The sequence below is a fragment of the Corylus avellana genome, chromosome 5, assembly GCF_965113065.1.
Source record: "Corylus avellana chromosome 5, dhCorAvel1.hap1.2, whole genome shotgun sequence".
In the NCBI taxonomy this organism is placed as follows: Eukaryota; Viridiplantae; Streptophyta; class Magnoliopsida; order Fagales; family Betulaceae; genus Corylus; species Corylus avellana.
In genome coordinates, this window is record NC_142494.1 from 9,037,695 (window position 1) to 9,052,934 (window position 15,240).

The 15,240-nt window shown below is 35.4% G+C and overlaps 1 protein-coding gene and 1 long non-coding RNA gene across 2 annotated transcripts; both read left to right on the plus strand.

Annotated features, from left to right (window-relative positions):
• The first annotated feature begins 1,339 nt into the window (after positions 1–1,339).
• LOC132183367 (uncharacterized) lies at positions 1,340–3,863 on the plus strand. Its single transcript, XR_009440403.2, has 3 exons — positions 1,340–1,510; positions 2,290–2,340; positions 3,438–3,863. It is a non-coding gene; the product is annotated as an uncharacterized LOC132183367 (long non-coding RNA).
• An 8,328-nt stretch (positions 3,864–12,191) lies between these two features.
• On the plus strand, positions 12,192–14,648 carry LOC132181778 (uncharacterized). Its single transcript, XM_088516724.1, has 3 exons — positions 12,192–13,379; positions 13,491–13,758; positions 14,122–14,648. Exons 1-3 carry the CDS (start codon positions 12,192–12,194, stop codon positions 14,646–14,648), a joined length of 1,983 nt encoding a protein of 660 aa, XP_088372850.1.
• Positions 14,649–15,240: the final 592 nt, after the last annotated feature.

A 15,240-nucleotide genomic window follows, 5' to 3' on the forward strand; every position in this document is an offset into this window, starting at 1 on the left:
AAAGACCACATAACATACACACATTTGACCATAGCATTAAGTCTACATAGTAAGCCTATGGCCATTATACCGCACATACCGGTATACCATGTCATACGATACATCTTATTAATCATTTGATAAAGCAGTTACCAAGTTATTATGAAAGTGGACATGCTCATATCATACTCGTGGTCAGTCAACTGACATATCCCAAGTTTTTAAGGAAAGAGTTTGTAAATGTTTACCTACCTTGTACGCTCGCCTGAATCCTCCGACATCGCTAAATCCTACTATAACGCAATACGACACGTCATTATGCGCAATTTTAGAGGACCTTTACAACTAAAATAATAAGCCTTATCTAACAAAAGGATTGCTAGACTCTAAAATACACACGAGTGGGGCTTAAGGGCTAGTGCCTGTCTTCCTGACCGTACGTCCTAGCTCGAGGGCATACGTCTGGTCAATGAGTTAGGTCATCCGTCTAAAGCTTCAAACTCTGTTTTAAGGCTTCTATAAATCTATAAGCTACTATATCCCCTTCTAGACTAAGAGATAAACACATTGAACGCAAGAAAACATGCAATACAAGGAATTAAAGAAGCTTTCGAAACTATTTTGAAAACATTTCTTGTTTTGTAAGGAAAAGAGTAAAGAGCTTAACATAACATCTTTTGAAAACTTACAACATTTAAGAATGCAATAAAAACAGTAGCTAAAGCATATAATGGGCAAGGGGTTACCTCTTGGAGCAACCTCCAAGAAAACACCTCTTCTTCTTCACAAAACACACAACCTCACAAGATCACACTCACAAAAGGATTTTGGAAGCCTGTGTAACGCCCAAGATAATTATTAAGTTTATTAATAATAACTTCATAGTAATCTATATTAATTAATGAGATAAAACATGGGATGATTTAGAATAATAGATATAATAAAATGGGATTAACGGTATTAGGATAATAATTCCTAGTGTGGTAAATAATTATATGTATGGGTAAATTGTAGTTGAAATAAATAGTAGGAGTGAAATATAAATTAAGAAAGATGAATTAAAGGTAGTGGGGGGTAAATCTTGCAATTCTAAATAGTTGGGGCATTAAAATAGAAATAGAATCTTATCCCATGCCACATGTCAAATTTTCATTGGCCATTGGAGATACCTTATCTCCTTAGTTTTAAAAGAAAAATGCAAAAAAAATACAAGTCTTTTGGTGGGCCCCACTGCAGCAGCCCACTCCCTCACCCATCCTTTCTTTCTTTCCTTCTTTCTTTCTCCCTCACCCCCATCTCACGCACACACAGCAGCCCCCCCCCCCCCCCCTTTTTTCCCCATTTCTCCTCCTTTGTCTCACTCATTCTTCTCCCACACACACATACACATGGCCAAGTGGGAGAGAGAACGAACTTGAGTGGGAGAAAGGGAGCTGCAGCCATGAGAAAGAAAGGAGAAGAAGAAGAAAAAAAAGAGAAGAAGAGGAAAGTGACAAATTTTAGGGGGAATTCGGCCAAGGGTGCTTGTGAGGTAAAAACTCTAGTATTTTCTTGTAATTTTTGTTATGTTTGTGAGATTAGAAGCTAGAAATTGTTTGGATTTGTTGGGCTTTGATTTGGATCCGAAAATTAGGGTTCTTGAATGGGATTTTGTTATATTGTTAAAATCTTTAGTTTCTCTTTAAGGTTTTGTTCTACCCATTGGATTCCAAGCTTGAAATCATAATGATTTGGAGGATTTTTAATTAGGCTTGAAAATTGGAGAAATTTGATGAGAAACCTAATTCATAAAATTAATGTGGGGCTTGTATGTGTAGTTGATTGCTATGCATTATTCAAGTTTTGGGTTATTTAATTTATGGGTTGAAACTCTAATTTTACCTATTGGTAAAGTATGAACATAAACCCTAATTTTATATGGTTTGTATTAATTTGGGATTTTAGGTATGTGAACACTAAGAATGTTGTTTGAATTGGTTAATTACATTTAAGGTGTTAAATAACCCTAGGCTTTCATGGGTTCAATAGAAATTGATGAATATGGGTTTAGGTTCTAATGTCATATTAGAATCATGGTAATTATTGTAAGTGTTTATGAGTATTATAAATTGAGGTAAACGACATGGGAATGGATGTATATATATATATATATATATATGTTACATAGATAAGTACGATAGGGTCGTAGAATAATAATTATTGGGTTAACGTATGGAGCGTGATACTTGTAGTGCTCAAGTATCTTTATAGAGTATAAGTTGTTAAGCTAAGAATAGAGCTTAATTATGTGTTTATATTATGAATGCTTAGGTGTATCGCGGTTGAGTCAAGAGTTCACTGGAGGGTACTCAAGCGAACAAGGTAAGTATTTTACTTACTGGGCAAAAATATACTATTTTTAAAGTATAAAAGATGTTTTGGTTGAACGATTGATGAATGTTGTTTTAAGATACTATGACTATTGATGATGTTCTATGAGATATGTTGGTTGAATGTTTGATGAAATGTTTCTATGAGCTTTATGGGTTTGCAAAATAATGAGATGATTATGTTGTTAGAAGCATTGGTTGGTTTACATGATTTATGACATGATTCTATGATTTTATGATATGAGTTTTGATAGCACATGAGTTCAATGATTCGTCGACATAAGCATGATCATGGCATGAGCAATGTAACGGAAATAGGGTCCAACTCCGGTGGTGATTGAGTATAGTCTCACTACTGTAGAGCTGGCCCATGCATAACGGAAACAAGGTTCAACTCCGGTGGTGATTGAGTGTGGTCTCACTATCGTAGAGCTGGCTCCATACATAATGGAAAACGGGGTGACAACTCCGGTGGTGATTGAGTGTGGTCTCACTACCGAGAAGTTGGCCCAATGCATAATGAAAAACGGGGTGACATCTTCGGTGGTGATTGAGTATTGTCTCACTACCGAGAGCTGGCCTCATGTATAACTCTGGTGGTGATTAAGTATGGTCTCACTACCGGTGAGTTGGCCACATGTATGACTCCGGTGATGATTGAGTATGGTCTCACTACCGTTGAGCAGGCCTCATGTATGACTCTGGTGGTGATTGAGTATTGTCTCACTACCGAGAGTTGGCCTCACAATGGAACTAGTACAAGATGATGAGCATGAGCATAAGCATGCATAGCATATGATTGTATGATGATGATGATTGGATTTGTATGATTTTTACACTAGACGTATCAATATGCATATGTGACTGGTATGGGACGGAACATATATGTATATTGTTATGGCTAGACATTGCATGATGATTTACTTATATTTTATCGTTGAACTATGTATCTTGTAAGTGTGAACAAAGTTCAATTGTTATTGTTGATAAAACTAGTAAGTTTTATACTGCTGAGCGTCTTTATTTTATGGAGACGGCGGGCTCATAATTCCGCCTGTATCATGGGTGGTGGTGATTCCCATGGTGCAGACGATGTTGTTGATGCAGGTGCAGAGACAATAGACGATGACCCTATGGCCATGTATTTAGGTTACCACGGTGTCTGAGGCCTGGATACATTGGGCGTTTATTTTGTTGGACTAGTTGATAGCCCACTTTTGTAGAGCATTCATGTATATGCTTAGGCATTGTTATTTTGTATATGGCTCGTGTCGTATGTGACACTTTTGTAAAGCCATTCTTTTGTATGTAAGCTTTAATCACTTAGATGTATTAATCAGCTCTGATGTGGTACATATGTCTAACGCTATTTATTTTCCATTGCAAAGATATGAACTCTGACAAATATTTAATGATGCATGTAGCTCTGTGTGGCATATTATACTGTCAATCAGGTTAATGCATGGGTTCATGGCATACTGCGGTATCGCCATGCCACTGTGACAATCCGCTTCGTTGTGGGTAATGCTTTTGAAAAAAAAAAAAAATTAGTCATGTTTTATCAAGCGGGTTGTCACAGCTTGGGGGCAACTTGAACGGTGGAATGGGCGTGGGTTAGAGGGGTATTTATAGGTGAAGAAAGGTTGAGGGCGCTACCAACTCCTTTGAAAAGTAGCGGACGTCCAGTACTATTGGGGCATACATTCTGGTACTATTTACTCAATGGTCTAAAGGGTGCTTCATACGTCTAGGTATTATCTAGTGGCTTTCAAAAAAGTAGCGTACGTCCAAGTGGTCCCCAGGCATACGTCCTTGTACTTTTTTGTAGGCGTACGTACGGTTGTCCACCAGCGTACGTCTTCTACTAAGAATAGTAGCATACGTCCGGTAACCGTAGCGTAGGTTCGGTTAGAAAGGGTTAAGCTTGGGTTTGTGCTTCAAAATGCCTAAGGAGTTTTAGGTTATAAGTATGGGCTTAGGTTCTTTATTATAAAACCGGGTTTTCATAAATCATAGACACATGCTTCATTAAACCAAGTGGACATGAATATATACACAAGTCTAATGTGCAATCCATATACACAAGTCTAGATAAAAGGTTTGTCTCTTCTTGTAAAATCCATATCCATTAATTGCACCTAAATTCGTGAATCCAAAGTGATGAGTGCCAAATATTGCATATTTGGGCCCCTTAGTTTGCATTTGCTAACCCGTTAGCTTTATTATAATCTAATGTTTTGTAGGTCGCCAAGGGTAAACTGCGCTATTAAAGTGAAAAATACGGAGAAAGAAAGCTAGAAAAAGTGCCATCAAAGAAGGATCGAATGCACCATCCTGTGCTCGAGCGCATGTGCGCTCGATTCCAGCTGGGTTGCGCTCACACGCACCCACACCCACTAGCAAGCCACAAGCGCCCAAGTGTTGTGCCGCAGGAGAAGAGTTACATGCCTGAGTGCGATCAAGCACACTGGCCATGCTCTCTAGCGCACTCGTCTGCCACATATGACCTAGCGTCGTTTTTAGGGTTTTAAGCCCTAGAAACCCCTATAACAAGACGGCTAAGCCTCAAGAAGCGAGGGGGAGACCAAGTCTGAATTTCTACTGTTTTTCTCCCTTTTTAATTTAGTTTTCTGTAGGTTTAGATTTTATTTTCAATAATCATGTAGAGGTAAATTCTCAACTAAAGTTGAGGATGAAGCCTCACCGATGAAGAACAACAACACTTTTTTGTAAGTCAATATTATTATGATTTTATGGATTTTTAAGGTTTCAATTGTTTACTTTAATTCAATTATTGATATTACTCTTGGATATCTATTGTGATTTATGGATACATGTGATGATTTAGGAGAGTTTACATTTAATTGTTTTGCTTGGATCTTTATTTATCAAAATAAAATTGGATATCTTTTGTGATTTGTCTTACGGATACAATTGATGATTTGGTTTAATCCGGATATCTTTTGTGATTTGTGTAATGGATAGATACATTAGATGATGTAATTAATTTGTGAAACATAGTAAGACATACATAGGATTTCATTTGTGAGACCTCCAGACAATATTTATGAACATTGAATGTGTTGTTCTGATTTGGTGAGTGTGGATTCCACAACCTTAGTACATTCTTAGTTGATTATTTGTTTAGTTTTTTTTTTTAAGTTTATGCTTTCTTTTATTCAAAATAAAAAATCTTTCGGAACGAGGTTAAGGTTTTAATTTGTTTAGATAAAAATTGTTTTCAAAAACACAATTCCCTGTGGATTCGACCTCGCACTTGCAAAAGCTATATTGCAAACAACTCATGCACTTGCGAGTATCATTTAAAACTCACAAGTTTTTGGCGCCGTTGCCGGGGAATTGTTTGATTTGTGAAATAAATTTCTTGTCTAGATTGATTTTATTTTTCTACTAGTTTAGTTAGAATTTTTCTTTTTTTTTAAAAAAAAAAAAAAAAATTGTTCATAAACTGTTACTTTTTTATTCTCATTTTTATTTTCTAATACTAAAAAAAAATAAAAAAAAATAAAAAAAAAATAAAAAAATTCTTGTTTTAGTCTCTGTTTTGCAGTCTCGGATGGACCAGCCTTGCAGACATGCTCGATCGCACATCAATACGCTTGAGTTCACTCGAGCACAAGGCAACAAGAGAAGCCGCACCTGCGCTCGACTATTCCCATTTGCGCTCAAGCGCGCAGCACACTTACGCTTGGGCGCAAGGCATTTCCAATCGAGCACACTAGTGCAACATACAGCAGCATCAGAGGATCCCGCATGCCTACGCTCAATCACTCCTCACCAGCGCTCGAGTGCACCTCCGCTGACTGCACCAAGGTAGATCAATACCTAAATTTTTGCCAAAATTTTTAATTTTGGTTCGTTTTGTAAGTTCTTAAGTTTTTAAGTTTTAGAATGGTTAATGTTTCATTGGGAAGTGTGCTTTTGATTTAAAGAGTGGGAGTGAGCATGTTTTCTTTGGATGAAATTAAAAAGAAAAAATTGGTCGCAATATGTCTCAACTAGTTGTAGGACAACAGCTCCTGTCAACTCATGTCACACTTTTAACCCACATGAACCATGTTTATACTGCTCCAATCCTCATCATTAGGTTGGAAATTGTCTGTCCTTTGGGCAATTTTCCACCAATTTTTCTAATGAGCAAATGAACATTTCTTTCTCCCGCCCAGGGTTTGATTCAAATTCCAATTTTTACAACCCGGTATGGAACAACCATTATAATTTCTCGTTGTAAGCTCAAGCTACGGGAAATTATGCTCTCCAATCTCATGAACTGCACCATCTAGATCATCCGCAGTTCGATAACCAAGTCCTCCATCCCTTCATCATACGACTATCCTCCTCAACAATCTTCATTGGAAGACTCTCTCAAATCCTTCATGCAACTAACCGGCCAATCCACCTCTCAAATGCCACAACCACAATTATCATTGGAAGACACCCTCAAAGCATTCATGCAATCAAATAGCCAATGCATACAAGAGCTTAAAAATTCCACCATGGTCAATAGCCAAGCCATTCAAGAACTCAAGGATGCCACCATGGTCAACACTCAAGAAATTTCAAGGTTGAAAGGACAAGTCGATCATCTAGTTGCTGAATTTAACAGAATAAAGGAAGAAGAGCTTCAAAGTCAGCTGATAGCTAACAAACACTACATGATTGATGAGGAAGCTACTAGCAATTCTTGTCATAAGCATGCCCAAGCCACCACCACATTTGGGTGAGGAAATTGTGGAGAACAATAAGGAGGAAGAAAATGAGGAGCAAGTTGAGCACCTGAAGCAAATTGAGCCCCTGCCAACTCCAAATTTGCCCAATGACAAGGAAGTGAGTACTGAAGCTCCTTCCTTCATCACTTTCCCTTTTGAGACACATCATGAACCCTAAACTTCAGTTCCTCAATGTCTCAAAGAGCCATCTCATGCTAAACTTCTCAAGGATCTATGCACACAAGGTCACAAATCTAAGAACCATGTTCCTGAGATGGCGAAACATCCTTCCAGAATGCTACAAAGTTTTAAAGAAGAAAGGGTGGAAGGGATTGGTTGGACATTCAAATGATCGAGAAAAGTACAGTATTTTTTTTTTTTTTTTTTTTTTTTTTTTTTCTGCACTTCATTTATGAGTTCTTTTTCTTCTGTCATTTTATTTTTTGTTTCTGACAGTAATTAATCTTTTGATGTTTGTTTCTGTGAGAAAATATTGTTGTTAGTTTTGTTAATAAGTGTTTTGGTGTTTAAGTTTGGGAGACGCCCTGGCCTTTTTCACACCTTGATGTTTCCGTAGTTCTGGTAATGTATTTTTATACTACACATTGACGGCAATGTGTAATTCAAGTTTTGGGGTATGGAAAGACACTCTGTCAGTTTATTTGTTTTTATTTGTTTGTTTTTATCTGTCTAAAAAAAAAATTATATGTTGTTGTTAAGCATGAGTTAGCTATACCTGTAGTTTGATTTTTATTGGCTTGCTTAAAATTTTAAACCTATCATCATGTCATTAGGAATCTGAGTCCTTTGACTCATTTTTGGGCTAGAAAGACTTCACTTGTTTTGAGTTGATTATCATGTACACATTAGCATATATTCTGTAAGGTATGATATTTGAATTGAATCATGTGTATCTTGAGATTTCTTGGATGACTTGTTGACGAATAACCTTTGCTTGTTAAAAAAACAAAAAAGGAAAAATATAAAAAAGCCGCCTAAACTACCGGCCTTTTGCAATATAGCCCCTCAATGTTCAAAAGGTATTAAAGTAGCCACCCAAACTACCAAAATGTATCAAAATGGCCAATTAGTTTTTTATATTCCTATAATACCCCTTCTTTTAACAAATAAAATAATTGTAGCAAAAAAAAATTAAACAATTAAAATATATATATATATATATATATATATATATATATATATATATATATATAAGACCAATGGGTGAATAAAAAAAAAAAAAAAGTTTTTTTTGGAATAAACAATAAATAATTAGTCGCTATAGTTGGCCTAAAGTATAAATTGCTTCATCTCGTATTAAAGTAAAATCAATTTGGTAATTTGATGAGCTACTTTAGTATTTTTTTTTGTTTTTTTTGGAATATCTCAAGAACCGTATCTTTGATTTTACTTTAATAAGACATGAAGCAATTTGCAATTTGTAATTTAGACAAACTACAGTAACTAATTATTTATTATTTATTCAAATTTTTTTTTATTTGCCCATTGGTTTTCTTGTATTTTTTAAAAATTGTTTGGGTTTTTTGTTTTTACAATTATTTTATTATTTTATTTGTTAAAAGAATAAGGGTATTATAGGAATATAAAAAGATAAGTGGCATTTTCGATACATATTGGTAGTTTGGGGGCTATTTTAGTGCATTTTGAACTTTGATGGGCTATATTGCAAACAACTGGTAGTTTGTTGGGCTTTTTTATACTTTTACAAAAAATAAAAGTATATCATTTTGAGTTTTTCACTGAGTAATCGGACCTCTTGCCTCATTAAGCATTGAGTGTTCGCGTAAAAAGGTAAGAAATTCGAATTGGTTGATTGTATGGCTAGTTTGGCTCCGTTGCCTTTTTTACTTGAGTTATTAAGCCCTTAGGGATGATTTTACATCTAGTGCCCTAAAACCGTCTAGTTTGGGTGTCATTGACCTGACACTCGTTACATAGGTCAATTAGAAAGCTTAATGGAGCCAAGTATTGCACAGTCTACACAAAACAAAGAAATGCATATTATGACTTAAGCCTTGGTTGTCTTTATTTGATAGGAATTCTAACGAATTTTGAGGTATTTATCTTGAGAATAAATTGAAACCTCACGAGTGTATGTTAATTTCACTTTGCATCAAACAAAACATATGTTGTCTCAATTGTTCATTTATGAGTTCTTTGATTTTGGATCCCCTAATGATTATGATGATGGTGTTTGTCTTTTTAAGTTTGCTTATGAATGAGAACCATGATTTGGGTGAAATTTCATTATTTTCAATAACATAGTGCTGACAATGTTTGTGGGCATCATTCATGTTAAACCCTCATGAGACTTCACTCGTCCACTAGGGATGCCTAGGGGTTTAAAAGATTTGTTGCATGTGCTAAATGCGATCGTCTCTCCCATGACAAAGGATTTATGTTTCATACTTTCATGTTGTTTTTAGTTTTGTTTTTACTAAGGGACTAGCAAAATGTAAGTTTGGGGGTATTTGGTGAGTGCCAAATATTGAATATTTGGGCCCCATAATTTGCATTTGTTAATCCTTTAACTTTATCATAATCTAATGTTTTGTATTAGTTTTGGTGTTTTAGTGTTTTGTAGGTCGCTAAGAAAAAACTGGGTTTTTAAAGTGAAAAATACGGAGTTTGGAAGAAAGCTGAAAAAAGTGCCATCAAAGTAGGATCGAGCGCACCATCCTGCACTTGAGAGCATGTGCGCTTGATTCCAGTTAGGTTGCGTTCGCACGCACCCACGCCCACCAACAAGCTACAAGCGCCCAAGTGCTGTGCCGCAGGAAAAGAGTTACATGCCCAAGTGCGATTGAGCGCACTCGTCTGCCAGATATGCCCTAGCTCTATTTTTAGGGTTTTAAGCCCTAGAAACCCCTATAAAAAGATGGCTAAGCCTAAACAAGCCAGGGGGAGACCAAGTCCGAATTTCTACAATTTTTCTCCATTTTTAGTTTAGTTTTCTTTAGGTTTAGGTTTAGGTTTTATTTCAATAATCATGTGTTGATAAATTCTCAACTAAGGTTGATGATAAAGCCTCACCGACAGGGGCGTCCCCCCAAATTTTTTGAAAATTTTCTTTAAATATGTATATTTTATAAATTTGTCTCTTAAATTAAAAAATTTGTCCCCCCAAATTTATAAATTCGTGCCCCCAAAATAATATTTTTATCCCCTTTAATTTTTTTTTTTTTTTAAAATTTCACCCCAACTAAAATTAAATCTTTCTATTTGCCATAAACGATATAGTCTTTCTTTGGTTCGTTTCTAACTAGCAAAACTAAAATTAATTTGGAGTTTTAAGCTTTTTTGTTGCATCACATCAAACTTACCTCTATTGGCAGCCTGGCATCAGAACAAAAAGCACAAAATCGACCTTTCCTCTTGAAAACAAAAGCTTCTCAGAGAAGCCTTCTCAGTTCTCTCATCTCTCTTCACCTTTCAAAACCACTCTACTGTCTTCACCTTTCAAAACCACTCTACTGTCTCTAGAATGGAAGTGTGCACTGTGTGAGTCGGTGAGTTTGTGACTGAGCCGCGGATCTCTCTTACAATCTTAGATCCATCATCCATTTGGCGAAAAATTAAAGATTGGAAGTTGGAAGTTGGAAGATTGAAGATGCTTGTAAGTTGTAAGCTTGTTTATTTTTTCTGCCAATGTATATCTGCATTCTGCAAGACTGCAACTCAGCAACTCTTTATCTCTACTCAAAAAATCAGATTCTGATTTTTTGGTAAACTGAAGCGGTGAACTAGTGAAGGCGTGAAGGCTGTGAAGCGGTGAAGGCTGAAGCCCAAAGCCCAAAGTCATGTGACTCGTGTGTCGGTGTGTGATGACTGGCTGACTGCCGACTGGAGTCTGGTGAGCGGCGTGAGTGCGTGTGCGTGACCTTCTGGCTTCTGCAAAACTCTTATTTTCTCTCTCGGTCTCAAGCATTTGAAAAGGCTTAAACTTTAAAGCATAAGCAAAAGTGAAACTGCAAGAGACAAAAAAGTCTGCCTCGCCACTGTCGCCAGCACGAGGTCAGTGCAGTTTTTTTATTTGAATACTTAATAGTCTGAATAGGATTATAGGAAGTTTCAAGAAGTTTGTCTTTTTTGCTAATTGTTGCCTTTTGTTGGTGAATGGTGATTGGTGAGTGACTTGCCACTTGTGACTTGCCCACTTTAACTTTGTTAATTCTTGTTTAGTAATAGTGAGTGCCTGAGAGTGATCACGTGAAGTTGCTTTTTTTTTTTTTTTTTTTTTTTTGGGTTTGTACGTGTTGTTTTTATTTATTTATTTTTAATTTTGTTATAGGTGAGTTGGTGCTTAGATTTTTGTCAAATTTTGTGAATTTTGGTAGCAACTCAAAAGATAGTCAACATGGAAAATGCAAATCATTATTACATCTAGACTCCAGTAAAGAATGTGATCTTAAAAATAAAAAAAAGAAAATAAAATGGACTTGTTGTGTGAGGATGTGAGCTTAAAAAATTTCCATTGTTTGAGGCTCTAAGCTTAGCCTTCAATTGGAATTTTCAACTTACATGTTTTATAATAAAGTGTAAATTGTAATGAACTAATGATCTTATAATATTCAATTGGTAGCTAAGAGTGGAGTTGAGTCACATGACTATGGTCCATAGATGAGAATGAGATGCCAAAAGTATGTGATATGTGATCAGGTTTTAACAATTTTTTTTTTTTTTTTTTTTTATAAATAGGTTTTGACAAATTTAGGTCGCATTGTGGTAAGGCACAACCAGTTTTGGGAAGGCAAGAACGAGGTATCACGCTGAAAGGTACTTTTCTTTTTGGACCCTAGAGATTATGATTAGTTTATTTTGCTAGTAGTTTGTACTATATTTATGATGCCATGAGATTTCGAATCGAATGAGTATTTTGATATAGAAAAATTATACAATTTTTTTATTTGAGTTTTCATTGTTAGATTTTGTGGGTTAATTTGATAGGATTGAATTTATTAATTTATTTGGCATTCCTTCACTTGTTAGTGATAATAAGAAATATAATGAAATTCTAAACAAAAATCTTATACTTTTAGATATTTTTCAGGTTAATTTTTGATCCATAATTTTTCTTAAAGTTAAGAGAAATATGGGAAAGCCAAAAACACTTGATTCATTCTTTAAGAAAAAAGATGCGAGTCAATCAAAAGTTAGTACTTGTACACATTTAAAGAGACCTTTAGCAACGGATCTCGAGGCTATAGTGACTAATGAGCGTCCCTCCAAATGTCCAAGAATTCAACCTGAAGAAATGAATGCTACCTTTTTGGAACGTGATCCAGGATTACGTCCGCAAATATGGGAATTCCCTGTTAACTTACAAGATGACATTCGACGTGCTTATATTAGAGCCAAACCATGTCAACCCAAGCTTTCGGAATATCCATATTCAGGAATGGGTAATAATCGTCGCCAATTTCAAGCCTCTTGGTTTGAGACATACTCAACTTGGTTGGAGTACTCAAAATCAAAGGATGCTATATTTTGTCTTCCATGCTATGTTTTTGCTAAGAAACCAACAGGTCGTCCAGGATCAGATGCATTTACAGGGAAAGGTTTTAACAATTGGAAAAAGGCAAGCGATGGGATGAATAGTTCTTTAATGAGACATGTGGGGAAAGATCCAAATTCACCACATAATATTGCTGTGAAATGTTGTGAGGATCTAATGAATCAGTCAGGGCATATTGACAAGATAGTTGAAAAGCAAACATTACAAGAAATAAAGAATAATCAGTTGCGGCTCAAAACCTCTATAGATAGTGTTCAATGGCTTACATTCCAAGCATGTCCCTTTAGAGGTCACGATGGAAGCTCTGGCTCGAAAAATCAAGGTAGCTTCATTGAATTGGTAAAGCTCCTAGCAAGCTATAATGACGATGTTGCTGGACTTGTCTTGGAAAATACTCCAAAAAATGCCAAATATACATCACCCAAAATTCAAAAGGAAATCCTACATATCATTGCAAATAAAGTGCGGGATGCGATTAGAAAAGAAATTGGGGATGCCAAATTTTGCATTCTCGTTGATGAAGCTCGGGATGAATCAAAAAGGGAGCAAATGGCTATTATTTTGAGGTTTGTTGATAAAGATGGTTTTATTAGGGAGCGATTCTTTCATATTGTGCATGTTAAAGATACTTCTGCATCAACTTTGAAAAAAGAGATATGTGCTGTTCTTTCTTGTTACAATCTCCAAATTGAAAATATTCGAAGCCAAGGATATGATGGAGCTAGTAATATGCGTGGTGAATGGAATGGGTTACAAGCTTTATTTGTTAGGGATTGTCCCTATGCATATTATGTGCATTGCATGGCTCATAAACTACAATTAGTTTTAGTTGCAGCATCTAGAGAAGCCAAGCGCATTCATCAATTCTTTATCTAGTTGGCTTCAATTATTAATATTGTTGGGGGTTCTTCTAAATGTCATGATGACTTGCAATCTATTCATGCTGTTGAAATTGAAATTTTGGTTGCTTCTAATGCAATTGAGACTGGAAGGGGGATAAACCAAATTGGCACTTTGCAACGACCTGGAGATACTCGATGGTCATCTCATTATCAATCTGTTTGTAGCATGATAAGAATGTATGGTGCAACTTGTTCAGTTATCAACAAGATCTCAAATGAGGGAGCTAATTATTCTCAACGTGGTGATGCTGAAGCGACTTACATGATATTAACATAATTTGAATTTATTTTGATATAGCATTTGATGAAAGAAATTATGGGACTCACAAATATGCTTTGCCAATCTTTGCAACAAAAGTCACTAGACATTTTAAATGCCATGAGTCAAGTTTCAACTACACAATCACTCATTCAAAAGATGAGAGATGATGGGTGGGAGCCTTTGCTTACTATTGTTAAATCATTTTGTGAAGAAAATGATATCGATATTCCTGATATGAATGCTCATTACACTAGAGCTTGAGGTAGATCTTGTCATCAAGATGAAGGGTCTCCAACAACAATGGAGCATCATTTTATAGTTGATATATTTACTGCTGCAATAGATTTCCAGTTACAAGAATTGAAAAATAGATTTAATGAGCAAGCTGTGGAACTTCTCATTCTTAGCGTTGCTTTAAGCCCTAAAGATGCATACAAATCATTTAAGATTGATGATATATGTAAGTTAGCTGAGAAGTTTTATCCTCGAGATTTCACCGAGCAAGAAAAAATTTGTTTGAAATTTCAGTTGCAGCATTATAAGCTTGATGTGCCAAAGCATCAAGATTTTCAGAATATGTCTACATTATCTGAATTATGCAGAGGATTCGCAGTTTTAGAAAAATCAAAGATCTATCCTTTGATTGACAGATTGATTCGCCTAGTGTTGACTCTCCCTGTTTCTACTGCGACTACAGAACGAGCTTTTTCTGCCATGAAACTTGTAAAGACTAGATTGCGTACTAGAATGGAAGATGAGTTTCTTGCAGACCATTTGGTAGTTTATATTGAGAAAGAAATTGCTAAGAATTTCACTTCAGAGATGATAATGGATGAATTTTATTCCATTAGCGATCGTCGTCGAGCATAATTTGAAGGAGAAACTATGTTCTTTTTTTTGATCTTTTTTGTGCATGTCTATAGTAAAAGAAAGTTCTCTTGATATTTTCTCTGATGATTCTATAGACATGCAACTTTTGTAATGTCGTACAATTTAATATGAAATTAAATTTAAGAGTTCTCAGCTTTTATTTAGCATAAATACACACCTATAAAGAAAGACTATATATATCTATATATTTATGTATTTTATAAGTCCGTCCCCCCAATCCTAAAATCCTAGTTCCGCCCCTGCTCACCGATAAAGAACAACAACATTTTTTTGTAAGTCAATATTATTATGATTTTATGGGTTTTCAAGGTTTCAATTGTTTTACTTTAATTTAATTATTGATATTACTCTTAGATATCTATTGTGATTTACGGATATTTGTGATGATTTATGAGAGTTTTATTAAATTGTTTTTCTTGGATCTTTATTTATCAAAATAAAATTGGATATCTTCTGTGATTTGTCTTACAGATACAATTGATGCTTTGGTTTAATTCGGATATCTTTTGTAATTTGTGTAATGGATGGATTCATTAGATGATGTAATTAATTTGTGAAGCATAATAAGACA